Below are 27,124 nucleotides of genomic sequence, written 5' to 3' on the forward strand. Positions count from 1 at the left end.
TTCGGCCTACGAATACTTCGCTCCTTTACAGGTTTAATTGTCATTATGTCTGACTACGGCCACGACGACGACGTCGAAGAGACGTAAGCTATCTCCCTTCACCAGATTGCCCAGTGACCAGGCGCAAAGGAGCTTTGCTTCCATTTTGCCGCCGGGCAGCTTCACAATGTGTTCGCACATGCTTGCATAGCCCCATTTTCTAACAATGTGGTGTGCGCAGCTTCGACTACGAGCCCGGCGAGGATGTGTTTGATGAGGAGCCGGAGGAACACGAAGGCCTCGAGGGCGAAGACGGGGTTGAGGGAGAAGATTACCCCACCACCAACGGCGAGAATGTCGTTGTCTCTGGCGATCCCAATGCCGGATACGCAGGAAAAGTGATGGAGCAGTCGCGCGAAAAGAAAGTACCCAATGATCAGCGCACCACCACCCCGTACTTGACCAAGTATGAGCGCGCGCGTGTTCTCGGTACCCGTGCCCTGCAGATCAGGTACGTTCCTTGTGATGCAGACAATTGCGCATACATTCCGTTAGATTAGGCTTGCTGACATTTGTCATAGTATGAACGCCCCCGTTCTTGTCGATCTCGAGGGTGAGACCGATCCCCTGCAGATCGCCATGAAGGAATTGAACCAGAAGAAGATTCCCCTGATCATTCGCCGATACCTGCCCGATGGATGGTAAGCAACACGCTGTCCAAAATGAGTGGCGAATCATATCTAACAGTGTTCGACTTTAGGTATGAGGATTGGACATGTGAGGAGCTGTTGTAGTGGTCAAAACAGTACCGTTCCCCACGGAGGCTGTTTTCCATCTTTTGCTTTTCTTTGGGTTTCAGCATAGCGTTTGGAGTTCTGGGATTCGAAGAACCCGTCGAAAAAAAGAGACTTGGATGTCCTTGATGAAACATGGACATCAATGAGACTTTGTACATGTATCTAGAACGGGAAAAAAAAAAACATATCTAAAAATAATTTGATCTGTTTATCTTCTTGCATATACCTACTTTGACTTTATAGAAGAAGCAATTATAGCGCATATAACCCACGTGGAAAATGTTGGGATTTCAATAGCCTGAATGATTTTGATATGCTTCATGCTTCGTATCTTTCCAAGTATAATTCAACTCACGACCAGGATATTGGAATACACAAGTCATACGCACACATTCATCCTGCATTGCAGGTATATCCTGATCTTTATACTAGGATCATCCTCTCGCTTGACGGATATTCACGGTAAAAAAGCGGATTCGGCTGTTCGCAATGTTGCATCCAACTCAGCTTATGGATCTCACTAGTGACTAGACCAGTTTCGGCACCAGGGCAACCGATTTGCCGTTTGATATCTTGAATGGCCGAATGGCCGACCTCGGGAGATCCAAGCTAAACCCCGCTAACTTGGGGGGTTATAAGCCACTGAAAATTCCATAGATGTCGTATATTATTATTTCGTCTTGATTTTATATCATTACACAGCTAAGATCTTCACGCTCACCCGTGAGCGGCATCTATTTGATCGATACATCAAACAACATGGGGTCAACTAGCGTGGATATAGAGCAAAAAATTCTTGCTAATTCTTCATCAACTCAAGAAAATGTCAACCCCAATATATCACATTCAACAGACAAAGAACCCGAGTTGACATTCGATACTGGGCTAAACACATGGCTCCAAGTTTTGGGCTCATTCTTTCTCTTTTTCAATTCATGGTAAGAATATATTCTTTGATATAGAAATCATATTGCTAACCACTTGAAATAGGGGCATTATCAATACATGGGGTGCATATCAAACCTATTATGAGCGAGAGTTACTAGCCGGTACTTCATCGTCAACCATTGCCTGGATTGGATCGCTGCAGTCTTTCCTTTTGATGATGATTGGAGTCATTACAGGTCCCCTGTTTGACGCTGGCTACTTTCGATCCCTCATCATCTTCGCAGCATTCCTACTACCCTTCGGCTTGATGATGACCAGTCTTGCCACGAAGTACTGGCAGCTGATTCTCTCCCAGGGCATTTGCGTCGGACTCGCAGCAGGCTGTCTTTTCGTGCCCTCCGTCGCCATCCTGCCACAGTACTTCCGCCGCAAGAGAGGTCTGGCCAACGGCTTGGCTGCCAGTGGCAGTAGTATCGGTGGTGTGATCTACCCAATCATGTTCGATCAGTTGCAGAAGAAGGTCGGCGTTGCCTGGGCTACTCGCGCACTTGGGTTCGTGTGCTTCGGCACCATTTGCATTTCCATTAGCATCATGCGCTCGCGCTTCCAGCCAAAAGAGAAACGCAAGCTCTACCAATTGTCTGCTTTAAAGGAACCGGCTTTTACTGTCTTCGCCATTGCTATGTTCATGGGCTTCTTGGGTTTTTACAACTTCCTTTTCTATGTGCAGTCATATGCAATAGAGACAGGCATTGTAGACGCCAACCTGGGGTTCTACCTACTCTCCATGTTAAACGCAGCCTCGGCCTTAGGTCGTATTACGCCCAACTTCCTCGCTGACCACGTTGGTCCTCTGAATATGCTCACTCCCGCCGTGACCATCACTGCTACCCTAGCGTTCGTCTGGATCGGTGTTCATACCGTACCTGGCATCATCATCCTTGCCGTCTTCTATGGTTTCTTCTCGGGTGGATTTGTTTCCCTGCCGCCTGTGGTCATGGCGAGCATGACTCCGGACGTGCGAGACCTAGGCACTCGCTTGGGCATGGTCTTTGCTATCACTTCTATAGGCCTGTTGATCGGTACCCCCATTGGTGGTGCAATCTTGGCTGATACAAACGAATTCCTCGGTGTTCAGCTTTTCACCGCTTGCTGTCTCACTACCTCTGCGGTTCTTATGGCCTGTGTCAGATTTCTGCGCTCCGGTCTTAAGCTCCATGTCAAGGCTTGAGTCTCGGCTGCTGGCTCCTGAAATGTCTTATAAAATATACCCATCACCCCCACAGAGGTTTCAGGTTTCAACCTGGCTCGATTTATTTCTTGGCATAAAAATGTTGGGACAACGATAGGATACCATTGGCTTCATAATTTGGCCATCATTATGCATATTGTATTACCTCCAACTCGTTTTGCTTCTATCCAGTCAATGGGAGACACGGCGCATTTCATGATGTACTTAGACGGAAAATGCAAACAATAATTATAATCATACTATGTCTGATTTTATACGAGGAAATATAATAAAACCCCCAGCCCTGCATAAGCCCTCCATGCGATGAGAACCCCTCGAAGAAAAAGGCAATAGAAATAGAGAAAAAGAAAATGCCATCCACGGCTGCTTCAATAAAACCCACAAAAAGAAGATTGGTTTACATCACATCCTCCGGCCCAACAGGGAAATTCTCACCATTTTCTCGTACATGCTCGAGCTTCTTATCTCGACTGCACGGCTTGCGCATATCAAACGCATCTTCCCCATTCTCCGACATGCCCGATGGATCATCGCTATAATAATTAACCACCCGCCGGAAGACGGAGTATCTGTACATACACATGTCAGCATTCAACTCAGCATTCGCGCATCTACATCGTTTCACTTACCCCATTCCTTTGTACATGTCATATGCAACTTTATTTCCGGCGCGGACGTAGAGATCCACAAACCAGGCGTTGTTGTTGTCGGATCCTCGCTCAAGTTGCTCAGTCAACCTGCGGGCAAATCCGAGACGGCGCCAGGCTGGGGCGACGGTCAAGACTGTGATGTGTCCGTGCCATGGTGTGTAATGCTCGGAGTGGCGCATTGCAGGGTGTTGCTCTTCGAGCTTGCCCATGACTAAATTAAGATGTCAGGTACATTCCATGGGAATTGGGGAGAATTCGGCCGAGTTAGAGCTAGAATTGAACATACTATAACCTACGATGCCGGCCTCATGATCCTTGACGGTGCTGAACAATGAAGGCCATTTGTTCAGGTAGTTTAAGTAGAAGCCGAGATCATAATTCTCAGTAAGAGGGTCGAGGTTTGTGAGATTAAGGTCTAGCAGGTCCAATGGGGACATGCGCTCAATCGAAGTCATTTTGATATGGTATATCGTCAATGTGAAAATGATAATGTTGATAATGTGGGGTTTGATGCTCTTGTTCTTTTTTTGCCGGGCGGTGATGAGTAGAAGTCGGCGGTGAGGGTTTAAGTTGAGTTGTTAGTTGTTGTACCCCTCCTGCATCCTGGTGGTGCAGTCATTCTTTTGCTGAGAAGTTGGTCCTTTTTCACGTTTGCTATATATCAATTGACCCTAGCTTGGTCTTTGTTCCATTGCCACAGCGCTATACTACGACATTGACTCGGGTCCGGAGCTATCGGAACATCCAATTGGGCATTCTAATTAACAACTGTTCCTCTGCAGCTGGACTACAACCGTCTGTCCCTTTTCTCTGGCTAGATTGCCCTAATTTGGCTCTTTCGGCTCCCTCAATAAAGCTTCCGCCAACCAAGGAGGTCCCGTGTGATACCTCCAAACGGCCCAATGCCCCTCCCTCCGTCTCCCCTGAAACTCTCACACCGCTACCCATCGGCCTCAGACGACTCACCCATCTCTCCCGGAACAACTGGGAATACTTTTGCTCTTGCAAGTCCCCGATCACCGCGGACACCCCGATTATCTGCACCACCATCTCCCATCGCGTCGCGCCATAACTCAAACGCCATGAGTGGGTCCCACCGTGGATCCGGAGATTTCTCTGGCGCTGTTGATGCAGGCGGCGGAGGACTGGGAAACCTGGCCGATGAGCTAGCTGATGCCTGGGGAGAAGAGGAAGATGGATATGGATATGCGTCAGGCCAGGAAGCCAGTCGTGCGGGGTCACAACAGATGGGTCACAGTGATGGAGAAGACATGTATATGCAATCAGCGCACAGCGTGCGCTCCCGGTCGCCTTCCATCTCGTCAGAAAGAGATTCGCTCCATCCGCCAAGAAACAAAAACCGTGCAAATCATTTGCGACAGCACCGCCGGCAGGAGTCGCAATATGATGGCTCGGATTATGGACCTGACTCCGATCTAGAGGAGGCGGATATGTCTCCCGCCTTGGAGAGCCAAATGGCCGAGATTGAGAGTCTCGCTCGGCGGGGTATAGAGAACAACGGAAGTGAAAATGACCGTGTCATTCAGCGGACGGTTGAGTCTTTGAAAGATCTCGGTGGACAGAGTGGGATTGAAAACAGTGCTATGAGGTAAGTTCATGTTTATTTACTATCTTGGAAGTTATAAATACAATACCACCGACCCCGATATCTAATCTCTAATCGCAGACTTATCACCGCTCATTCCTCAATCACATCACATCTCACCCACCAAACGCGCGCCCTCCAATCCCTCGTTCACCCACTCCTCTTCTCTCCATTCCCCCTCCTTTCCGAAGACGCAATCGACTCGCTCATGCCCCTTATCGACGAAGGCTTATTGCCAAATCTCCCATACCCCTTCCCAGAACACCCAGACTCCCAATCAACAACCCCTCAGTCCGCCGCGCAAAACCCCCTGGCCTCTCTCCAAGCCCTTATCTCGCAAACAGCAGATATCACACATACCCTTCGTGGCTTAAGCGATACCCTCTACGAATCGAGACAATTGACTTCAACCGCTTCGCGCCGGTTACGCTCTGCGCGCGAACTCGTCGCTGATATTCGACGGGAGGAAGAGAGTCGCGAAGAGGGATCCCGATGGATCGAGCGCGGTGATTGGGATCGTCGACTCAAAGATCGAGAGGCGGGCAAGGTCTGCGGTGATGTAGTCAGTGGCTTTGAAGCTGTTTGTGGGGAATGGAGAGAAAAGCTGTTTGGGACTAATGCCGAAGTGGCTGCTGCATAAGTTTGATGTTGATGTTCATGACTTGATCATTTTTTGCGATTCTGTTTCTGTTTCCTCAGGTCAGGACATAGACTGCTGTCTTTTATTTTTTTTTTTTTTTTATTCTTGTCAGATATCCATATTGATGTTTACTAGGCCATCTTTCATTATGTTTTCGTCCTAGTCGTTCATAGAGCTTCGTCTTCTTAGGTCAAGTGCTTCTAGGCTTGAAATTGTGATACCATTCATTTCAATTCGATTAGTAGGCCCATTCTTTCTCTTATATTCTAGAGCTCAACATTAGAGCTCAACAATTATTAAAAAAGGTACCTGCGTTCGACATGCATACTTGTATGCAACCTGTACCTGTGCGGAGCCAGTGCTGTCGAGAATTGGGATCGGCTCAACTCCACCGCTGTCAATAGATAGGAATAAAATGTCTAAAACATCTACAACACCAACTTAAACAAGAAAAAAACTAGGAAAAGATTATATCATATTCCGAGCGAGCTGAAAGACAGAACTGGGGCCCCCATTAACAAGTTACGGGGTGAACATGGGTGAATGATACACGAAATATGCGGAAGGGTCATGAGAATAGCGCCAAAAAGAAAAGAGCTTGGATACACTTTTTAACTGGAAAGTCGTAGCTCGGTCGTTTACTGCTGCTGCTTCCACTTAGGGACCCACTTGCCACCGGCGGGCTTGGATTCCGAAGCGGGAGCAGGAGACTGAGAGGAAGATTCGCGGGGTTGACGGGGCGCCCAGCGCTCGGTGGGAGCCTCACGGGGCAGAGCCTCACGGGGTTCGCGGGGCTCACGGGGAGCAGGGGGAGGGGGGGCGGATCCAGCGCTGGCAGGGGCACCGGAGCGCAGGTGAGGAGGAATGTATCCACCCTTGCGGAGAGGGGCGGGCTCTTCGCGGACGGGGGGGCGCGAACGGGCTCGGCGGGGGCACCACCGGCTTCCTTGAGGGCTTCACGTTCTCTCCAGGTAAGGGGAGCACCTCCGGTACGTGGGGCGATATTGAGACGGGGCGCGGTTCGTGCGACTGGCTCTTCGTATCCACCCTTGCGAGCTGCACGGCGGGCTTCGGCTTCGGCCTCTCTCTGTTGCTGCTTGAGAGCGATCTCGTCCATTTTGCTATATGCCAAGTTAGTATCAAGATTCGAAAGGAAACTAAAATTAGGGAATACTAACGATCGCTCTTCATCGCGCTTAGCCTTCTCCTCGGCCATAACACGACGGCGCTCCTCCTCGCGGGCGATGCGTTCCTGCTCCTCGCGCTCGGCACGCTCCTGCTCCTCCTTGCGACGAGCCTCCTCTTCCTCGCGCTCCTGCTTCTCACGGCGGCGGCGCTCCTGGACCTCCTTGATACGCTGCTTCTTCTTAGCCTCGAATTCGCGCTCGGCAGCCTTGCGACGCTTCTCGAACTCTTCGTGGCGCTTCTCGGAAACCTCTCTGCGGAAGTTGCTGAAGTGGGGAACGAGACGGCCCAGACGGTGCTTGAGGGCAACGGCCTCGGCGTGCTTCTCCTTGGACTCGCGCAGTTCCTCGGCGACGTGCTTCTCATAAAGCTCAGTGTCGAGCTTCTTCTGGGCATCGTAATCGGCGGCAATGTGCTTCAGTTCCTCGCGACGGAAGGCACGCTCCAAGTGGTCGATACGCTTAGCAGTGGTGCGAATACGGTCGTTCAGCTCGTTCTTCTCCTTCTCGAGCTGAGCCAGCTTCATGGCACGCAGGCGGTTGGCATCAAGCTCGTCAAGGTCGATCTCACTGACGTCAATACCCTTAACACCAGTCTTGAGCTCCTCGAGCTGCTTCTTGAGCTCTTCCTGGCGAATGCGGTCCTGTTCATCCTTAATACGCTTGAGCTCACGGTCACGCTGCTCATCGGCCAGACGCTGCTTCTCGGCATCCTGGAGCTGCTGGGCGCGGACACGCTTGCGGGTCTCCTCCTCGCGCTGCTTGCGCTGCAAAGCATCGGTAGCGGCTTCCTTCTTCTTGTCGATAAGAACGCGACGGGCGAGGGTCTCCTCGTGCTCCTGGGTGGCACCAGCAATGGCGCGGGCCTGGGCAGTTTGCTTGGCCTGAAGACGAGCCTGGCTGTAGGAGGGATCGACGTACATGCAGGCGACGTGGAGAGTCTTGGCGAGACGGGCGACCTGGAAACGGGCGATCTCGGCGGGGGTGTGCTGCAGACGCTGGATGGAGCCAACCTCGCTCTCAGCGGAGCCAGCGCCGCTGCCGGCGTGGGTAGCCTTGGAGGAAGAGAAGACATCGGAGTCGAAAGTCAGGACACCGGAGATGTGATCAACACGAATAGCGAGGTCACCCTTCTTGCAACCGTTCATGATGAACTTCTCAATCATGGCGGGGGTGATCTGGAAGGGAGCGGGGAACTGGGCAAGCTCGTAGACGAACTTGAGCTCAACGGACTCGTAAACCTGGGACAGCTGCTGGAAGAGACGGGTGAGAATGACCTGCTGCAAAGGCACAACGTACTTCTCCATCTCGGGATCGTCACCAATCTGCTTCAGGATGGGGGTAATCTTCTTGCAGATGGACAGAGGGTGGAAGTCAACCTCGAGGATGTTGTACAGCTCGCGGATCTCGGGGCGCACACGGCGGAGAAGACCCTTGTTCAGAGCATCGCGGAAGAGCACATCACGGGTGGGCGAGGTGGCCATACCGAGAAGGTTAGTGAGACGGGTGTTCTTGTTCTTGCGAGCCTCATCAACATCGACCAGAGCGCCGCGGGAGCGGGAAGTGCTGATAACGGGGATGGACAGAGCGGAGAGAAGGACGAAGGAGGCGGCCTTGGTCATCTCGGCCTCGGTGACAGAGGGGTTCTCCTTCTTGGAGCTCTGGCCGCTGGCCAGGGCCACGGAAGAAAGACGGAGCAGGTTGTAGTAGCGGTTGTAGGCGGCGGCGTGGAAGAGGTAGTTCTCGCTAACAAGGAAAATGCGGGCAAGCTTCTCGTAGTAGTTGGCCATCATAATGTTCTTGGCGGGGCGCTTGCTGAGGTTCAACAGGGTGTGGATATCCTCAATGCTGCGGAAAGCCTCCTGCCACAGCTCCAACTCAACGGCAACGTTCAACTGCTGGAAGCGAGTGTCGAGGTGGCGCTGCAGGGTGTCGGCGTCGCTCAGGTTGATGGCGTGCATCTGGGAAGAGTACTTGGCGGCATTCTGGACGTGGTTGCGCAGAAGCTCACACAGGCGGCGGAACTCAGTCTTGCGGGCGTACTTCTGGCAGAACTTGAAGGCCTGGAGGGCAGTCGACTGGTACATGATCTCGAGACGGGCATTGTTCTTCAGGATCTCGAGGACGGTGCGGTAGGTCTCCCACAGGAACTTGAGCCAAGGGGTGACAACGGCGCGGTCGGTACGGTCGCGAGACTGCTCACCGGAGACAGTAGCGAGGAGGATGGTCTCGGGGGTCTCGATGGCCTCCAAATCCTCGACGTTAGAGGAAGGAGCGGCGGACTCGAGGGTCGACTGGATCTCATCAGCCTTGGCCTGAGCCTCGGTGACCTTCTGTTCGGCGAGCTCGATGAACTTCTTGAGAACAATCTGCAGAGACGAAAGAAATCCTAGATTAGTGACAAGTCACAAATATTTTTTTTTTCGGGCGATCATCAACACGAACCTCGATAGTGCCGACATTGGTGTTCTGGGCGATGTTCTTGTACTGGTAAAGACCATCCTTGGCGGCCTTTCCCTTGCGAAGGTCGACGGAGAGCTCAACGAACAGGAGCATCACCGGCTCGAGAGAGGCGATGGGGCTGCTACGGGTGCGCTTGGAGGTGACATGTTCGTGGAGGACAGTCAAGGCGGCGGGAGCCTGACCGACGGCGATGAGTTCCTGGGCCCTCTGCAGGAGATAGAGTCATTAGCAACCGATGTGTCTTGTATTTCGCGACGACAGCGACAGCGACGCTTACCTTGAGGACATTCTCAGGCTTAATATGCGGAGGGGGCGGCATGATGGGTGGATGCCCCTTGGGAAACGATCAAAGGTGACTGATAAGAAATTAAAAATTGGAAAAAAAAAGTCTAGGTGAAGCCAGCGACAACACACGGGCAGCTGGGAATAATGCGATTAGCCTGCCACGCGAATACCCAATAACGAGGGGAAGATTCACAATGTGCGTGTTGAGGCCAGAGCAAAAATTGGATCCCGCCAATGTTCCCACTTCGCGTTAAGCGATGACGATCACGTGTGGTGGCCTGAGGCAAGAATTTCAAAAGTACACAGTTATACCTACATAGGTAGGTGTATCTATTGAGGATGTGTCATATTTGATGACAATACATGGTGATTATGATATATTATTGGTTGATTGAATATCTCGAGTCAATCTACTAATATTATAATTCCAACTATCTTATTCCGACCCCGACAATGTACTTTCATAACATAAATTCCATCAAAAGGTCGAATAGCAAGTACTAGGTACCTGTTCTGTATTGTATCCACCCTATAATACCAGAAGTACCGGGTACTTCCCCCGAATAAATTCCCTCCCCCAGTATAACATATACCAACGTAACGTGTAAGCAAAAATAAAAAGGGAAACCCACGGACCTACCCCCGGGGGGATCTTCTCAAATCCCCTCTAAACCACATTCATTTATCCATTCTCTCTCTTATAACACTCGACATCCGAATCCTTCACCCTCTTTTTTACCTTTTTTCTTTGTCCGGCGTCTTGGCCCCTGATTACCCGGCCCCCCCTAACCTAATTCTTACGCCCTTGAGACACCTGCCGATCCAAAACCCCCTCTCCCCCCTTTCTCCTATCGCGCTTCTTTCACAGCTCAACCCGTCACCATGGCTCCCTATGAACTTCGATCCGGGGGTGATGTCAAGAATAAGAAGCAAAGTGTCGCCGACTTGAAATATCGTCGGTTGACCGAGCTCAATGGTCGTCTAAAGGAGGATCTGGACCGTCCACGGGTCAAGGTCTCCGAGGCAGCTCTCTCGTCCGTTTCCAACCCTTTTCTTTGTTAAAAGAAAAAAAGGGACAAACAAACTAACACTTTCAACAGTCTCATCAGTTACTGTAACAACACTCGCGACTTTATGGTTCCATCCGTATGGGGACAGGTATGCGACCGGCTTTCTTTTCTATCGTCTCATCGCGTGCGCCCATATCCGAAACTAACTCCATTTTCCCAGGTCGACAAGCGCGAGGATCCCTATGCTCCCCAGCAACAGGGAGGTTGCTGCACCGTCATGTAATGCACTCACGACGGGAATTTTTCGCCATGACATTTCGCTCTCCTTTTTTCTTTCTCTTTTTCTCTTCTACCTAATTCCGGACCCATTTACGACCACCCCCCTTGGACCCGAACAAAGCACTGCGATTGCTCGCGCGGACAAATATGTCGGCCTGAAAGAATCGTCTGCTGGTCTTGCACGAAACCTTCCACGCCTCCGGGGATTATACGAGTCCCGTTGTGTTTTGTCGCCCTTCCCGCTACTCCGGTCTCCCTTCGTCCTCGGACTCTGCAGACAGTGCACTTGACGATGCACTTGTTGCGCTTTACTTCTTTGAATTGCACCATTCCCCCTTCTCGCTGTGTTTGCTTGGGATCGGCCTTTTCTTTCTTTTTCTTCTTTTTTCCCTTCTTCTTTTTCTTTCTCTTTCTCTTATGTATCCTTTTCTTTACGGGTTCTCAAATCTTCAAAAAGCCTCTATGTTAGCTAGGGCGTGAGAGTTGCCATTCATGTATCATAGATTCGCATGACCAATACCATACCGATCTAATCGAATTTCCGCAAAGAGCTTGTTGTAATTCAGCCCAAATTTCGACACGCCTTGCGATTTGCTTGGGACCTTGGGATGACCCGGGAGTCCGGTTCAGCCCTCCGTTGTTTCGGCCTAGTATGGCCTAAATTAACAATACAAAGTAGATCTTTACCAAAGTACTTTTGTATATGAATAAGTATAGCAGATTTCTTATTCCACTAATATAAAATTGTAAAGAAAGTCCTTGATATACAGTCATTCCATCCCCGCTGACATCATCCAACTTCCCATCCCACTAAGCTCTGCACATCAGCTTGAACATACAACATACATACATATCACCTCTCGACCTGTGTCTAACCAGAAATACGACGCCCCCGATCCATCCACCTGCATACAATACATACACTACCCCATCATCCGAAACACTCCACCCACACACAATACACCACACAACCCCCCTCCATTGACCCAATCAATCGCATCGGCATCAAACCAAACCAATATTCATCATGACTGAATCTGAATCGACTTCGACTTCGACTTCGAAACCGTTAGACTCAAACAACGATACCGACAAAATCGCCCTGGCAAACGTCCATCTCCCCCGTATCTCAATCCAGTTCTGCACACAGTGTCGGTGGATGCTCCGCGCCGCATACGTACGTGGTTATCTTTCTTTTCTTTCTTTTCTGACCTATCATATTCGAGGTCTTTTTGTTGGATCTTTTTTGACTGGGGTGGTGTTTGATTCGTTGTTTTTGGTTTTCTTGATATTTGATATATTATCACTTTCAACATGACCATGGACATGATATACACATCTCACCAATATAGCATAACATTTGAATGCAAATACTAACAAAAACAACAGTTCGCCCAGGAGCTCCTCTCAACATTCGGCACAGACCTAGGCGAAGTAGCCCTCGTCCCGAAAACCGGCGGCGTGTTCACGGTGACGATATGGCATGGTACGATGGTTGATGGGGAGATCACGACGCAGGAGAGTATTCTGTGGGATCGGAAGAGGGATGGGGGATTCCCTGGTATGTTTTGCATGTTTCCTTTTTCTTTTCTTTGCTTTGCTTTGCTTTTCTGTTTTATATATTGGGGTTGGATTTTTATGCATTTGATATATATGATGCATGGGAGATGTCTTGTTATGCTATTCAATGCTTGGTCTAATCATTTCTTCCTCCATTCAGAAGTCAAGGCGCTCAAGTCTCTCGTGCGGAATGTTATTGCTCCTAATAGGGATCTGGGACATACGGATCGGGCTTTGAAGAAGGAGCAGGGCGAGAAGGAGGCAAAGAAGGAGGAAAAGAAGGAGGAGAGAAAGGATAAGGCGGCCTGCGAGGATTGTCAGTAGGAGGATGTATTGGGTCATGTTCCTACTTAGTATCTATATCTACATTCAGTTGCTTTATGTATAAAATCCAATTTCTAGATCGCACTGGTAGATGCTGGAGTTACATATACTACTAGGAACATCCTTGAATACACACGTTACAACTACAAACCCAAGAACAAGAATTCAAAATCTCACTGTACACATCACATTCATTATCGCGCAGAGCGGAAGAGTCTAACAAGAGTCCAGGTAAAAAAAGAAAGAAAAAAAACAAGACACAAGAGGATCGAGTACAGGGGAGAAAGGGGAAAAGCACACTCCTGTAAGAGATAGAACGCCGGCCTATCACCGAACTCTAGGACAAGAGAGAACCGCCCAAAGACATGAGACAAGGGCAGAGTAGAAAGACGAAAAAGAGAGGTGAAGGAAGGTGTAGGGTAAGGATAAAAGGAAACAGATATTCGTGGTCATCACACAGAAGTAGGTGGGCGAGCCCGATGAAAATAATCAGATGACAGATGTAGCGGGAACGCAGATGCCAGTATCCATTGAGAGGAATACATAATAAAGCGTGACTCTCGATCTCAAAAGGAGAGAGAACGGAGTACAACATGCAACACATCTTATCTTGACAGTACAATTGCTCAGACAAGATTTGCATTTGCTTTCATGTCCGAGACAAGCCCAGACATTTCAGCAGAAGGTAAGAAGGTATCGTTATCGACTTCGTAGAGTCGTGACCAGGAGAGCCAATGCGGTGGGGAAAAGAAAGTCCAAAGTCGGGCCTCTTCAACTGGTCGAGTCGTGAATTCATGGAACACCAGTGTGGTCTCAAGCCTCATTGCAAAATGAAATATTCATAAGACCATGGCAGCATTATACAACATCTGGGGATGCTTCAAAAACGCAAAAGCATCAATCAGGATGGCAAAAGTCAGGTCTCACCGCGGACCTCATGCGAATGGTTGCGACGCTTCCAAAAAGCAAGTCGAAGCCGACTCCTCCGCTTAGGAAGTCTGCGGGTACCATTAGCAGAGTCATCCACTTGCGGGATTTCATTTTTGGTGCTCTCGCCAGTAGTCGTCGAATGGGTCGTGCTGCGGGTTCCGTGAACTCCCAATCTGGAGAAGTCTTTGCTGGTACCGTCTTCGGATCGAGTTTGACCACGAGCGATGTCAGAGCTACGACCGGGGCTGTAGCCACCTGCGGGCTCTGATACATTTGAAGGATACGCGTCCGCTGTGCTAGGGCGTGTGCTAATGTCGTCAGGTCCTCCAAGATCACTTTGCGCAACACTTTCCCCAGAGACTCGCTTTTCGTCGCCGCTATCCACAGCCAAAAAGCTTGAGGCATTAGTTGCGGGAGAGATCGGTGTCATGGTGTTGCTGTAGGTGCTTTGTGTCCGTGTGCAACTATTGCGATTTGAGCCTGAGCGAGCAGAAGAGCTGTTGTGCGCATGGTGACGTTGGGAGCCGCGTTGAGAACCATGTGGATGACCTTGGCGGGAGCTGCTTGGTCTCTCGGTAGACCCAGACCCATGGTCACGCTCCACTGATCCTGATGAAGTACCACCGAAGGCCGAATTGGCATACAAGACGGCAGCTAGAACAGCCGGATCATCGGTAACAGGGCTTGTTTCCGTGAGAGGGCTGTGTAGCTGTGTCGAAATAGACTCACGCGCAGACTCAGGAGCTCCTGGGATGGAGAAACCAGAAAGACCCGGCATTGCACTAGAAGACTTCCGAGATGCAGTCGCTAGCGCCAGGGGACTTCCTGTGATTTCAATCTGAGGACCTGTGGTATCGGGTGACACAACCGGTTCAATGGTGTTTTCGTTGTATCCACCAGAGCCTGAACTCATGGGAGATTCGACTCTATCCACTGCGCCATCTCCCGAATCGACGTGCGGCTTGTCAGAGGATTCAGGGCTATGGGAGCGAGGCGAAACGGTAATCTCGGCCCGTTTCTCAATCGGAAGACCTTGCTTCTTCAGCTCCTCATTAGAAAGTTCCTGCCACTGTGCCTGGTTGCGAAGGATATGGTCGGTAGTGAACTGCAACTGCGGCAAAAGGTCGGAAATGCCTTCGAAGAGCGGCAGGGCGAATATTGACATGAATCCAATTTGACCGGTAGCCAATTTGTAGATGTTCCCTAATTCAGGTGGCCCGCCAAACAGTGCAGTTTCCATTCCAACCTCCCTTTCCATCTCACCCTGGTTGGCGAACTCCTCTTGCAGAATTTGCGTCCACTTCTTTGCAACTTTCCACGGCCGAGCCACGTTACTGATGTCGGCACATTTAATCAATAACCCACAAACGAGAGTCTTGTACATGTCGACATCTTGCGGCTTCCAGCCATCAACAGACCGTTTGTTTTCATAGAACTTTTCTTGGAATGAACCCATTCGTTGCATGAACTTTTGGTGCACGCCCATATCTGTGGCCAGGATCGAGCTAATAAGGAGCTTTCGCAGCTGATTGTCCTTGAATGCTGAAGGCCAATGTCGACGCAGAATTTGGGAAAAGGCGGCGCAGTGGAACGCCTCCAAGACGGAATTGTCGTTGTAGAGTTGAGCCAGAGGTGCGTTCAATTTGACGAGGAAGAAATTGTTGACACCTGGGTGGCCAACGTCATGACCAATGGCTGAGATAAGGAGGGTAAGGGCGTCGAATGGCGTGAGAAGGGAGGTGATGGGAGTTTCAGGGACAGGAGAATCCCCAACGGATTCATATGGGGGTAAAGCCCCAATGTTTAGCAGGAAACAAAAGACGGATTGTAGCACATCAATCGCATGGCGGAAATTGTGGTAAAGCACAAAGGAGTTATAGGCGGCGCGGCAGGCGAGGAGGAAAGTTTGCAATTCATCGGGGGTCAGCCGCCAAGTGTCCAGTCCCGGCATGGTGAACGCATGCTGTATGATCTCACAAGCGCCAAAGACCAGTTCGTCCTCGGTAAAATCGTGAGCGGAGAACTTCCAACTGCCTACCTGCTCTTTGATAAAAGGGATACGTGCGGGATCAATGTTGAGATCCTGTTCCTGGAATTCATCATGTATGACTTCTTCTGGGTTGCAAATTCCTTTCATCAGTTTTGAAACCATGGCTTCTCTTAAATAAGAATATGGCTGTTCATCATGCACACCAACCCAAGAAAGCTTTCGCTGCTTTCTTCGTGCAAGAAATCGGGACATCTCTCTTTGGGCCGCTTTACGGGTGCGGTAGGCATGAACTACGAGCCCTTGAATCCGCGACCGATCTAGCGGAGTAGTCAAGACATCCATAGCACCGGCATCAAGACAGCGGGCAATCTGCTTATGCTCCGCCGTGATAGGTCCTTGAGTATCCGGTTGACTGGTAGGGCCGGGAGTCGCATTGTCGCTAAGCGCATCGGGAGTAGGAAGACGCAAAATCGCAATTGGGATGACCAGATTTGGCCCCTCTTGGGCTTGGATGTCGTTCGAAACCCCTGATAGAAGGGATAGGCCCCGTGCTTCGTCAGACTGCGTTGAAAATGTGAAAGTGCGGTGGATGGAGCCCGGTGACGGAGGAGCGTTGTCTGCCCACGAGGCGCGACTGGCTTTTCGGCGAGCCAGATTCGACTCTTCGCCGCTAAAATCCACCTCGAAGAATGCGAAAATCGGGTTACACTCGCTGCCCGACCGGTCGCTGAGCTCGGCTAGCTTGGTGGCAAAGGAGGAACCGTTGTGGCAGAGATAGACTGCAAGAACGGGAGTAATTAGTAAATTATCAAACGCAGCGCAGTCTGTAAAACCTACCTTGTTTGCACACCAACAGCAGCTGCTCTACATCCGCCTGCAGGGCCTCTGGTTCTTCGGGGGTTGTGAAGGAACCTGTGGATGATATCGTTGAAGCATCGATGGAACTTCTGCGCACCCATCTCTCCGACCGCACTCGGTCATCAATGTAGAGACCCGCGCAATCCACGCGGTCAAACATGGTGTTAGTAGGTATAGAGCGAACGCCGATCAGGCCGTGTCGCTGGAATCACAAGACCGACAAGAGAACTCAATCGGAGTGAAGAAATGGGAAGGAGTTGGTCGGAGCGATCCTGATTCGCATATGGCACAGATGACGAAGACCGAGGCGGTTGTCTGGGGGTGTGATGGAAGGTACGAATGACAAGGGCGGATTTTGGGAAGGTGGGAAAAAAACGAGCGGCGAGGTTGGGGGGAATATGGAAGATCGGGAGAGACCCGAGTAAATCGGCACAAAGAAAGTCGGGAGAAGGAGTGGCAGTCGGGAAGCAAGCTCTCAGTTCACCGAATCGAACAATGGAGTTGTTTCCTGCAGCGAGGCAGTCCGAGTCGCGTTGTGGACTGGAGGTTCCGAGACAACCCCCCAGAGCCTAGACTCCTAAATTTGTCGCACTAGACAGATCGAGCGCGCAACCCACTTTTTTTCCACCCCGGGATCGGAATAGTAAAGGGATGAAAGCGACACGTGAGTTGTCGAGGACGAAGGGGGTTCAATTGGAGATGAAAGAAGAGAAAGGGAGCGGGAAAGGACGTCAGTTCGACATGGTTGTGTGTGTGTAGCGTGTAGCGTGTAAGCGGTGAGGAATCAACAAAGAAAAGAGGAAGAGAAGAGGAAGAGAAGAAAGGGAAATGAGGTTGGAAAAAAAAAGAGCAAAAAGAGAAAGAAGTAAAAACAGCCCAGAGCTGAGGACAGTGGAGGGGCGAACACGGGGAAGGGGCTTCTTTCCTCCTTCCAGAAGGCCTTGGGGCGGGACGGGATGATCCTCAGGTAATCTTAGTTACAGTCACAGGTTACAAGTTACTAGTTAGGTATTGATGTTTTTGTGTTATTAACAGGGTATTCTCGATCTATCGTATGGCTATTATAAGAATATATAGGTACATAATCATCTATATATACTCTCTCTCCTTCTATTCCTCTATACTATCTCATCCTTTGGCAGAGCCTCCGATCGTAACTAGTGGACCCAATGACGCCTCTCTCTTTTTTTTTTCTTTCTAGAAGGTCAGCGGGTTAGTAAGCGCAGATTCTGTAACACGATACATCTGCTGGGGTGGCTATGCAGTCTAGATAACATAAGAAGCTCTGGTATTTTGTTTAGTCTACCCCGGACAAATATATAGTAGTGATATACTATACACATATATAATGTATAAAGATAGTTACATGATGAACATCAAGGTTTTAAAGTATATTATAAGGACCATATTATAAGCCTACCAAGTATACATAAATCCACCGTCACACACTGCAGAATCGAAAAAAAAAAGAAAAAGCAAAAAAACCAGAGTGGAGAGAACGTTTGGGCCCATTTGGGGCCAAATCTGACGGAATACCAAATAATCCGAAGTGATCTCATCGACTGCTGATTAGTCGACTTTTCCGTCTCCACTTCTAGAAATGGATCACCTGCAGCTACAATTGCATGCATTTCAGTTGAACATGACAGAGTGGTTCTTAATTTTATCTAATATCTCAAATATATAGACAGATAGATATATATGTAAATGATAGATCTCAGAATGGATCATATAAGTATAATATAATGTTCTGATATGATAGTGTGATCTTACCTAATTTCCCTATCACCCACGGTTCAGTTGTTGATCGGTTCCATGTGATTGGGGACCCCGGCCAATCACACGAGACAGGGATAGCTGCATGAGGTGGTACTTTTCAAATTTCCAACCCCTACAAGGTCTGCATATGCATGGTATGTAGGTAGGTAGTATGTACCAATTCTTAGTCGCAAGATATTCTCGGGTGCCGCTTTATGAGAATAGGGTCCTTCCTACTTGGTATTTTACACAGTGGTTGCTTACCATGTATTCTAGCATACTTATTCCCACTCATACTGAAAATATCTATTTGGCCACCAAGCTGATATTAAGATCTGCCGTCGTTTATAGGACCTAACCAAGGACTCTTCTTTCGCTAAGGATATGGTCTCCACAATTATGGCATCGGCATCCCAGTCCGATAACGACATTCTGCAGTTCTAACATGAGTGTGGTGCTAGGTTTGACCAACAATTACATATAGGCCACTGCTTATATGATTGGGGCAACATGTGTAGGTGTTTTGATTCTTGAATATAGGTTGAATAAATAGCAGAACGGTCCTTTCATATCACAATTATCGACTCCCAGCTACGGTCCTGTCCTGCAACAGATAAGAATGTGTTATTCTGTAGAATCCAGCTTTTGCTTTTTTTTCTTACGTCAGACTTAGCCCGAGGCGAAGGCCAAATGAAAATAAGACTCTTATGGTGTGTATATGTTGAGACTGACGTGTTATGAGACGTAAAATACCTAAAATATGACGTCAATTCCTATTTATACACGGAAGTTATACTCAGCTCTATCTCTGAATGGGTGCATACTAAATTGCTATATAAGGACCGCTCACTTCTAAGGTATAAAACTTTGCTAATTCAACATTAAATTCCTCCCTGAAGGACCAATCCCATCTCGACGCCCAAATAGCATTAAATATCATTCCCAAATGGCAGAAACGCGTAGCAATAGCAAAAGTATGCGGCCCGTCATTTTCGATGGCCATCCATTCAAGATTAACGTCCGCGATATCCCCAAAGCAAAAGTCGTCAGATGAACAGATGCCGTGGTTCGTGTTACTACAGCAGCTATTTGCGGCTCCGACCTACATAACTACCACGGCGCCTTTGGCAGCACCAAGGTTCCTTATCCTATGGGGCATGAGGCCATGGGTCTCATGGTCTGGCTTTGAGGCCGGAGATAAGGTCGCGATGTTTGGCGCAGGTCCTGTCGGACTTCTTGCTGCGTATTCGGAAATTCTTCGTGGTGGTGTGGTGAACAGCAAATTATTTGTTGAGCCACTGCTGGAACTTGTGAAAATTGGTGTAGCTAACCCGGGCTTCGTCTTCTCCAATACCATCGATATTGACGAAGCACCAAAGGCATATCAACGATTTTCTGACCACCTGGAGACGAAAGTCATGATTGAATTCTAGTAGGATAGAAGTTAAGAGCATGTTCGGGTTTACTCAAAAGCGGCAAGGGATAAGCACTAAAACGGAAAGGGAGAGCCGTTTCGAATGTAGTTAGGTTGTAATAGTTACTTCGACCTACTTAGGTACGTATTCTGTATTCTGCAAATGGCAATAGTGGAGTTCTCTTCATTGTCGATCTCTTGGCTACAACCTATCAGATTATGTACATATAATATACAAAGTTATACAAAGTTATACCCATATCATAATATGTACTCTATCCAATGTTATTGAATCTACTCAAAACTAACAATAATCTTCCCCTTAGTAGTGTTACTCTCAAGCAATTTATGCGCCTCCTCAATCCCCTCAAAAGGAAACACTTTCTCAACAAAAACCTTGAAAGTCCCATCACAGAATCGAGGCAAAGCATGCTCAACAAGCGTATCCCTCAATTTCCGCTGGTACCCCAAATCCCGACTACGCAGCGTACTGCCCTCAATCCGCACACGCTTAAACAACAATGGCGCAATATTAACTCCATCAGGTAGCTTGCCGCCGCCCATAAGACCCAGCAGCACGATGCGACTGTCGCGTGCCGCTACATCGAGATTACCCTGGAAATACGTCGCGCCGATGAAATCAACAGTTAGATCGACGCCGGCGCCAGATGTCGCGGTTTGGATCTCGGCTGCCCAGTCCTGGGTCTTGTAGTTGAAGGCTTTCGTTACGCCGAGTTCCTTTTCCAAGAAGTCAATTTTCTCTTGCGAGCCGGCTGTTGCGTATATGGCTTTTGCGCCTGCGTCTTTAGCGAGTTGGATTCCGGAAATTGAGACTGAGGACGCGCCTGCGTGCCAGAGGACGCTTTGGCCGGATTGGAATTCGCCGATTAGGAACAGAGCTTGGGAGGCTGTGATCCAGGTCTGTTGTAGGGGTGTTTAGTTAGTAATGTTCGATTCAGTTCGATTCAGGGAAAGAAGATAATGTGTGCATACCTCCGGGACTCCGGCTGCCTCTTCCCAGGATAGTTGTTTGGGCTTGTGTACTAGCATGTGAGACGAGACGGCGATGTACTCTGCGTACGCGCCGCCGTATGCAAGACCGAATACTTCATCGCCGATCTTGAAGTCTTCGTGTCCGTCTGGTCCGAAGCTCTCGATCACGCCGGAGAACTCTACGCCCATGGTTGGTGGTGCTTGGGGTGGGAGGGGGTATAGGCCCTCGCGCTGGAGTAGATCCATGCGATTTAGTCCGAAGGCTCGGATCTTGATGATGGCTTCGCCTTCTGCGGCGGTGGGTTTGGCGATCTGGTCGATGAAGAGGTTTGTTGCGGGGCCTTTGCCGCCTTTGATGCCTGGGGGTTGTTAGTTTTGGTTGACATTTTATGGACTATTTGAGGTGTGGGTATAGAGGAAAGGAAGAGAGGCTAGTGAATTGAAGGGCAGACGGATTGATATGGTTCAGGTATGGTCCAGGTATGACCCTCAATGTAGCTGATATCAAGTGGGGGCATGTTCTTCAACCCCGCGTTCACTTACCGATCGCTCGCATGGTGTCGCTCATTTTGAGTGATATGTACAATGTTCAGTGTTTAATGGGTATTTTCTATGCATATATTGGCGGAAGATGACTTTTTATATCCCCAGCAGCTAACAGCGATCCGGTTATGACGAGCTGACCTCATCCGGGCATTTGATCGGCATTTGTCAGCATCGTCAACTTCCGAGGTTCCACCATGCTGTTGAGAGGGTTTATAATCCATATCCAAGTGCCGGACAACCGAGTGGATAGTGTAGTGTTGAAGAATCAGAAAATTTAGATCGTAGAAATGCTAGTCAATTCATCTAGCTGGAAATAATGGGTAATGGTAATATCAATCATAAAGTGGCCCAGTCCTACTCCATGCAATCCATGATTTTCGACGATATCAAGCCCTCCAACCACTCCATAACAGACTCCACGGACTTTTCCCAGGTGCCGTAATTCAAGACGCCGGGAAAAAAAACAAGCACATAAGAAAAGAAGAAACCATAAAGCGCGAAAGATGGTGGCCGATAGGATCAACCGAGAAGAAAAAAAACTCGGGATTTCTGGGGCTGGAAGGTAAAGAAGAAAACAAAAAGAAAACAAAGAGAATACACCAAAAAGGAAGCCCAGCCCTAGACACACTTTTTGTTCATGGGATGCCGTGGCATGCATATGCAGTAGCAGTAAAAGCAAATAGGAAAGGACATAGGTCACTATCATACAACTCGATTATGAGCACTCGTGTGGGATATCGTTATGAGAGAAGGTTCTTCAGCGATGGGCTTGCGCTCGCTCCAGTCCCTACTGTTGTGCCATTGGCCCCAGAGTGTCGACTGCCTGGTGGTCCGCCCATCAAGGAAGGTGGTGTGTCTTCCGGTCGAGTGGGAGGGGTGGCAGTCGGCCCCCGCGGGTCAATACGTGCCTGCGCCACTGGTGGTGAGTGAGAGGGAGCTGCCACCACACGCTCAACGGAGTACATGCGAGGAGGCGGGCCGCCATTGAGAGCGCTTAGCGAGGTCTGGGGTGATCGGTTGATCGTTGTCGCTTGCACGATTGGAGGGGACGCGGACGCTGCGTAGGATCTTGGCGGTGGCTGCGAAAGATGCGGCGAGCGGGCTTGCACAGGACCATACGGGCTCTGGTGGGTGGGATACGGCGGCGGTGGTCCTGAGGGCCCAGCGCTGGTATAGTGTTGAGGTGGTGGGCCTGCGGGGTGCGGTGGCGGATAGTTGCTCATGTGATGCGGAGGTGGCTGTGCTGGGGGATAAGGAGATGGCGACATGCCGTTGCGAAGACCGATGTCGGGTGTGTGGCGTTGCTCGTATGGTCCAGTGTATCCTGGTCCGGGAAGTCCACTGGGTGGGTGCGCGGGGGGCATCGGCCGCCCAAGTACACTGCCGGGGGGAGGAGGATGCGGGTGTTGGTGTTGGTGGGGATGTGGGTGCGGCAAAAATGTATGTCCTGCATGGCTTGCATGACCCGCATGACCTGCATGACCGGGCATTCGTGAAGTGGGTATCATAGGACGTTGAGCAGAGTAGGGCGAAGGCCGTTGGTCAGGTGTAGGCTCTGGTACAGGCGGAGGTGGAGGAGGCGCCGGATTCTTCAAATGGCATTTATGGCATTCGTACGCCAATTCGCAAGGATCTCCATTGTGTTGGGGGAAAGCACCTTGAGGATGATGAGGGTGCCCTGAGCCATTAGCCATGGGAGGTCGTCGTCCAATGGCCCACCACCTGGGACTAAAGCCGGTGGCACAACGGACGCATTTGTGATTAGTCTCCACACCAGGAGCAGCCGGTCGCGGTGCAACATGGTTATCGGTATCGATGTCCATGGGATCTTCAGCCACTTGCTCCAGAGCGGGCTGAACTTTGTGGGTGTCCTTGGTACTCGTCGAAGCTCGACGATTCACATTGCTGGAAGGATGCGAGGGAGCTCCAACAGATTGATGCATGTACGCTGCTTTGCGAACGGTTCCAGTAAGGGTAAGATCGGCCTGCTTGTAGGTCTGGGCGAATAGCTGGAGAGCATTCAGGTGGTCCTGGTTTGTCTGCTCGCCAATTGCGTGCAGAACAGTCGGCACGTTGTGATTGGGACAGTAAACAGCGGGTGTCGCAGCTCCAACATCTTCGCCCAGACGGATAGGTCGCATGCTGTCGCGTCGTGAGCTCTTAACGGGTGTGATTTCAAAGCCGAACCGGTAGTGTGCTTGGAAAGCACAGCCCACGTGGAAGTGAGCATTGCAGCCAGCAAAGCTGCATGGCACACATGCGCCCTTACTTGACTTGCAGACCTTACACGTCTCGCGCCATCGCTCCTTAGGAATAGATCCGAATCCTTCCGCAGGTTCAAGCTCCTCTGCATCGCCATACTTCAACTCTGGGGTCCACAAGGTGCAAAGCACGTGGGCCCAGTTGTTGCCTGCAGTACGCTTCAGTGGCTCCCGAGGACCCACAGGCTTGCCAACGGCCTCCTGTCGCTGGCGATAAAGCTTGATAGCCTCAGCCACCATCTCCTTCTCCATGCGTTCCTTTTCCTTGTCACGCTCAGTCTTTTTCCGGGAGTTGTTCTTGGGCGTCTCCATGAGGTCGTGCTCGGTCCATGAGACTGGGCAAAGAACGCAAGTGTAGTTTGTAGAAATTGAGGGAGTTCGGTCATTGGAGCACATATCACACAACCATTTGTTACTAGGGCGCGAATCCCGCACACCGTAGCAATTGCGATGGACTGTAAGGCGGCAATCCCGACATGAAAGATGCTCTTCGCCCGAAGGTTCGACTTGGTTGCAAATTGAACACGGGAGAGTCTTGGCCTTTGGCGGGTCGGGAACAATCGGAGGAGCTTCCACCACTTTCTCGGGGACTGTCTTCTTCTTCGGCATGGGCTCGACAGATGTTGTGGCTGAAGGTGCGGGGGTTTCCTTGGTCTTCTTTTTCGTCGGATCCACCTTACCTTCCACTTTGGGCTCCGGCTTCCCTTCCAACAAAAGTCGAGGGTTTGTATCAAGCGGAATTCCCATCGTGGTGGCCGTAGCTGCCGTAGCAGGGGTGATCATGAACGGGGTTTCGGTAGCTACAATCAGTTGCGCAAGCATTTCCTCATCGATGCGGCGTCGCCATGACTTGTTACCGCTGCTTGCGATCCTCTTTGCAACCTCGTCAACATCCTCATATTGAATCCCGTACTTTCGCCATAGCAGAGCGCAGCGAAGACAGAGTGCAACGGTGAGCATAGGGCCCTTGTCCTTCTTGTTTGAGGGCTCAGACGGAATAACGGTGCCGGGTGGAACCAAGGGCGCACGGCGCCACTGGCGCGAATGGCGGGTGGTGCAGAACTTGCAATGGAATCCACGCTTCTGGACAATGGCTTTCTCAGAGTCGAAGGCGGAATCATCATGATCATCGGCCACATCGTCGAGGAGTTTAGATGAAACCACGCTGTGGCGGCGTACCTCCTTCTTGCCACGTCTGCCTTCATAACTGCCCCAGATCTTCCGACCGCTGGGGGTTTTCTTCCACATGTAGTAGAAACGTACGATCTGATAGATATGGACAGTCTTGACGTGTTTCATGATATTGCGCCATTCGGATCCATACTTGGCAACACCCTGTTCGAATAACTTGAGCTCCTCCGGTCGAATGTGGGGCTCCTTAAGATCCTTGTACTTGTTGGTTTTCTTCAGCTTAGCCAGGGCAGCCTGAACGTCGAAGCTCTCAGAGTAAAGAAGTGCAAGGGCCCTGTCGAGGAAATTCGTGGAATATTTCTCAACTCCAATACCAGGGGCCAGTTCCTTAGCTTGGCGCATGTAGTCGTCGATGAACTTTTCTCGATCCGCATCGCTTAAATGAGAGCCAGGTGCATCATCTTCGCCGCGGGTGGGGATCTGATCAGAAGTGGGCATTTTGAATTGAAGTTCGGCCGTGCGCGCCTGCTTTCCGTTGATTGCGACCGGTTCATCCAGACCACGGTGCACATAGCCCGCTGGCTCATCTTGCACCCACTTTGGTCGGTTTGCCCTCTCGTGCTTTGCAGCCTCCAATGCTGCCTGCGCATCCTTGGAGAGCTTGCCATCCTTTTTGCCACCGGAAGCCTTTGATTTTTTCTTCGCATCCAGAGGCTTTACGTATTCAACCGCGCGTCCTGGCCAAGCGGGAACCATGGCCTGGTGTCGAGTTCCTAGACGTGAGCTAGCTCTGGGGTAAATTCGATCATCGTAGTCCAGAGCATCCTCCACACGGCAGTGAATGCCCAGGTATCGGTAAGGCCACATTTTTGCCTGCGCAATTTGTTCCGCGGTTGCAGGCTGAGGCATGGAATCTTCCTCGGCTCCGGGAGTGCTGACGGAAGTACCATTTTCTATGCCATTCGGATGATTATGCGGATCCTCTTCCTCCTCTTCTTCCATGATCACATCTTCGCCATCTGTTCGGATGCTGCCAGTTAGTGGTGTGTTGCGTGCCTCGAGTTTGCGCTCTTGGGCGCGACTGCAAGCGGCACAAGCCCAAGCAAAGCCTCGAGCGGGTTTCTTGGTCAAGGCGGGTCGTACACATTGCATGTGATATGTCGAATGACAAACTGCGCAGTCGACGGATTCGGAGTTTGCAGCGTATAAACGGCATCGCTTGCAAGTCTTGACGGCGCCTGTTAATTCTTTTCCTTTTCCGATTTCGACGAGAATGAATTTCCAGCGTTCGTCGAGAACCTTTTTGACGTTTGCCGGAACATTAATGATATCTTTAGTCGGAATAACATCGTAAAGACGATGGATATATCGATCGAACATTTTATCGTACCAGAAGCTGTTCCTTGTCTTCTTGTAACAACTCAGGTCCTCAATCTCTGACACGTGTCGAATATCACACTTGCCCCGCAATGAAGAAAGGGGGCAGGTGTCGGAGTGCATTGAAGCAAAAACAAACCGACTGTCGGGAGAATGGCGCTGGATATCTCGTGGACGGTAATACCAGTTGACTCTCATCGCCTCAATGAAGCCACCCGGCTTGGTTTTGGATGGAAGAAATTCCATGATGCGGGCTAAATAATATGGCTCGCCTGGAGGTTCGCAAATTAAATAGACATGGTCTATAACAAAATGATTAGTTTCATAATAATTACCTTGGAAAGAAGTGGGGGCTAACCATTGAGGGCAAAGGTGGTGCCATCATCGGCTATTAATTGGCCATCCTGCAGATAGGGCCCTGAGTTGTCGAAACTCATCATATTGGTGAAATAACCCCCTTCCGAATCGCCTGGAGGGGTGGTGAAGATCTTCTTCACCGCGCCACCCGAGTTGGGGGTTGAATTTGGCGTGCTGGCGGGTTGTTTGCGTTTTCTCAAATTAGATCCATTCGCATCTTCCGGTCTGGCGGAAAATGAAGAGGTGCCCGGAATGGCATCTTTTGCCGAACCATTTGCGCTCTGGCCATTTGGCAAGCTCTTTCGTGGTTGCGCCGATGAGGTCTTCTCATCGATATTGGCGCCGTTGACAATGTTGTTGAGTGCCACACCACTATTTTTTTTGGCCGACTTTGAGTTTGGCGCTGAGAGATCAATATCCACGTCCAGATCACGATCCTCGGCGTAATTTGGCCGAGGGGCATTACGACCTCTCGATCGCGTGCCATACGCGGTGGCGGAGCCGTTGGCCGCATCGGCCACTGCCTCCGGAGAGTTAGGAGTGGTCATTGAGTCCCTTAGTCATCCACTGGCAAATGAAGAGTGAGAATGGA

General features: G+C 50.1%; 10 protein-coding genes across 10 annotated transcripts; 5 read left to right on the forward strand and 5 right to left on the reverse strand.

Moving 5' to 3' along the window:
• Nucleotides 1-45: 45 nt before the first annotated feature.
• N7487_006892 (DNA-directed RNA polymerase core subunit RPO26) lies at nucleotides 46-773 on the forward strand (the record flags this gene model as incomplete). The annotated part of the gene is made up of 4 exons (XM_056874639.1): nucleotides 46-83; nucleotides 221-490; nucleotides 561-680; nucleotides 740-773. 4 exons carry the CDS (start codon nucleotides 46-48, stop codon nucleotides 771-773), a joined length of 462 nt encoding a protein of 153 aa, XP_056732359.1.
• A 762-nt stretch (nucleotides 774-1,535) lies between these two features.
• Nucleotides 1,536-2,895, forward strand: N7487_006893 (MCT family MFS transporter; the record flags this gene model as incomplete). Its single annotated transcript, XM_056874640.1, has 2 exons — nucleotides 1,536-1,714; nucleotides 1,767-2,895. 2 exons carry the CDS (start codon nucleotides 1,536-1,538, stop codon nucleotides 2,893-2,895), a joined length of 1,308 nt encoding a protein of 435 aa, XP_056732360.1.
• Nucleotides 2,896-3,313: 418 nt separating this feature from the next.
• On the reverse strand, nucleotides 3,314-4,057 carry N7487_006894 (peptide alpha-N-acetyltransferase complex B subunit NAT3; the record flags this gene model as incomplete). Its single annotated transcript, XM_056874641.1, has 3 exons — nucleotides 3,853-4,057; nucleotides 3,546-3,777; nucleotides 3,314-3,485 (listed from the first exon to the last, which is right to left on the reverse strand). Exons 1-3 carry the CDS (start codon nucleotides 4,019-4,021, stop codon nucleotides 3,314-3,316), a joined length of 573 nt encoding a protein of 190 aa, XP_056732361.1. The 5' UTR covers nucleotides 4,022-4,057.
• A 411-nt stretch (nucleotides 4,058-4,468) lies between these two features.
• N7487_006895 (uncharacterized protein) lies at nucleotides 4,469-5,812 on the forward strand (the record flags this gene model as incomplete). The annotated part of the gene is made up of 2 exons (XM_056874642.1): nucleotides 4,469-5,175; nucleotides 5,254-5,812. The coding sequence occupies 2 exons, from the start codon at nucleotides 4,469-4,471 to the stop codon at nucleotides 5,810-5,812; spliced, it is 1,266 nt and encodes a 421-aa protein (XP_056732362.1).
• Nucleotides 5,813-6,450: 638 nt separating this feature from the next.
• tif32 (putative eukaryotic translation initiation factor 3 subunit EifCa) lies at nucleotides 6,451-9,778 on the reverse strand (the record flags this gene model as incomplete). The annotated part of the gene is made up of 5 exons (XM_056874643.1): nucleotides 6,451-6,707; nucleotides 6,773-6,933; nucleotides 6,991-9,365; nucleotides 9,442-9,666; nucleotides 9,737-9,778. 5 exons carry the CDS (start codon nucleotides 9,776-9,778, stop codon nucleotides 6,451-6,453), a joined length of 3,060 nt encoding a protein of 1,019 aa, XP_056732363.1.
• Nucleotides 9,779-10,626: 848 nt separating this feature from the next.
• N7487_006897 (guanine nucleotide-binding protein subunit gamma) lies at nucleotides 10,627-11,037 on the forward strand (the record flags this gene model as incomplete). Its single annotated transcript, XM_056874644.1, has 3 exons — nucleotides 10,627-10,778; nucleotides 10,845-10,902; nucleotides 10,975-11,037. 3 exons carry the CDS (start codon nucleotides 10,627-10,629, stop codon nucleotides 11,035-11,037), a joined length of 273 nt encoding a protein of 90 aa, XP_056732364.1.
• A 1,023-nt stretch (nucleotides 11,038-12,060) lies between these two features.
• Nucleotides 12,061-12,917, forward strand: N7487_006898 (Rdx family protein; the record flags this gene model as incomplete). Its single annotated transcript, XM_056874645.1, has 3 exons — nucleotides 12,061-12,210; nucleotides 12,423-12,594; nucleotides 12,754-12,917. 3 exons carry the CDS (start codon nucleotides 12,061-12,063, stop codon nucleotides 12,915-12,917), a joined length of 486 nt encoding a protein of 161 aa, XP_056732365.1.
• Nucleotides 12,918-13,833: 916 nt separating this feature from the next.
• Nucleotides 13,834-16,855, reverse strand: pdeB (3',5'-cyclic-nucleotide phosphodiesterase PDE2; the record flags this gene model as incomplete). Its single annotated transcript, XM_056874646.1, has 2 exons — nucleotides 13,834-16,616; nucleotides 16,675-16,855. The coding sequence occupies 2 exons, from the start codon at nucleotides 16,853-16,855 to the stop codon at nucleotides 13,834-13,836; spliced, it is 2,964 nt and encodes a 987-aa protein (XP_056732366.1).
• A 3,306-nt stretch (nucleotides 16,856-20,161) lies between these two features.
• On the reverse strand, nucleotides 20,162-21,428 carry N7487_006900 (NAD(P)H-quinone oxidoreductase; the record flags this gene model as incomplete). Its single annotated transcript, XM_056874647.1, has 3 exons — nucleotides 20,162-20,788; nucleotides 20,861-21,219; nucleotides 21,404-21,428. 3 exons carry the CDS (start codon nucleotides 21,426-21,428, stop codon nucleotides 20,162-20,164), a joined length of 1,011 nt encoding a protein of 336 aa, XP_056732367.1.
• Nucleotides 21,429-22,146: 718 nt separating this feature from the next.
• Nucleotides 22,147-27,080, reverse strand: N7487_006901 (DNA-binding E3 ubiquitin-protein ligase SNT2; the record flags this gene model as incomplete). Its single annotated transcript, XM_056874648.1, has 2 exons — nucleotides 22,147-26,477; nucleotides 26,534-27,080. 2 exons carry the CDS (start codon nucleotides 27,078-27,080, stop codon nucleotides 22,147-22,149), a joined length of 4,878 nt encoding a protein of 1,625 aa, XP_056732368.1.
• Nucleotides 27,081-27,124: the final 44 nt, after the last annotated feature.

This window comes from Penicillium crustosum, assembly GCF_028827405.1.
Source record: "Penicillium crustosum strain IBT 35664 chromosome Unknown utg000002l_segment0_segment0, whole genome shotgun sequence".
Taxonomy (NCBI): domain Eukaryota; kingdom Fungi; phylum Ascomycota; class Eurotiomycetes; order Eurotiales; family Aspergillaceae; genus Penicillium; species Penicillium crustosum.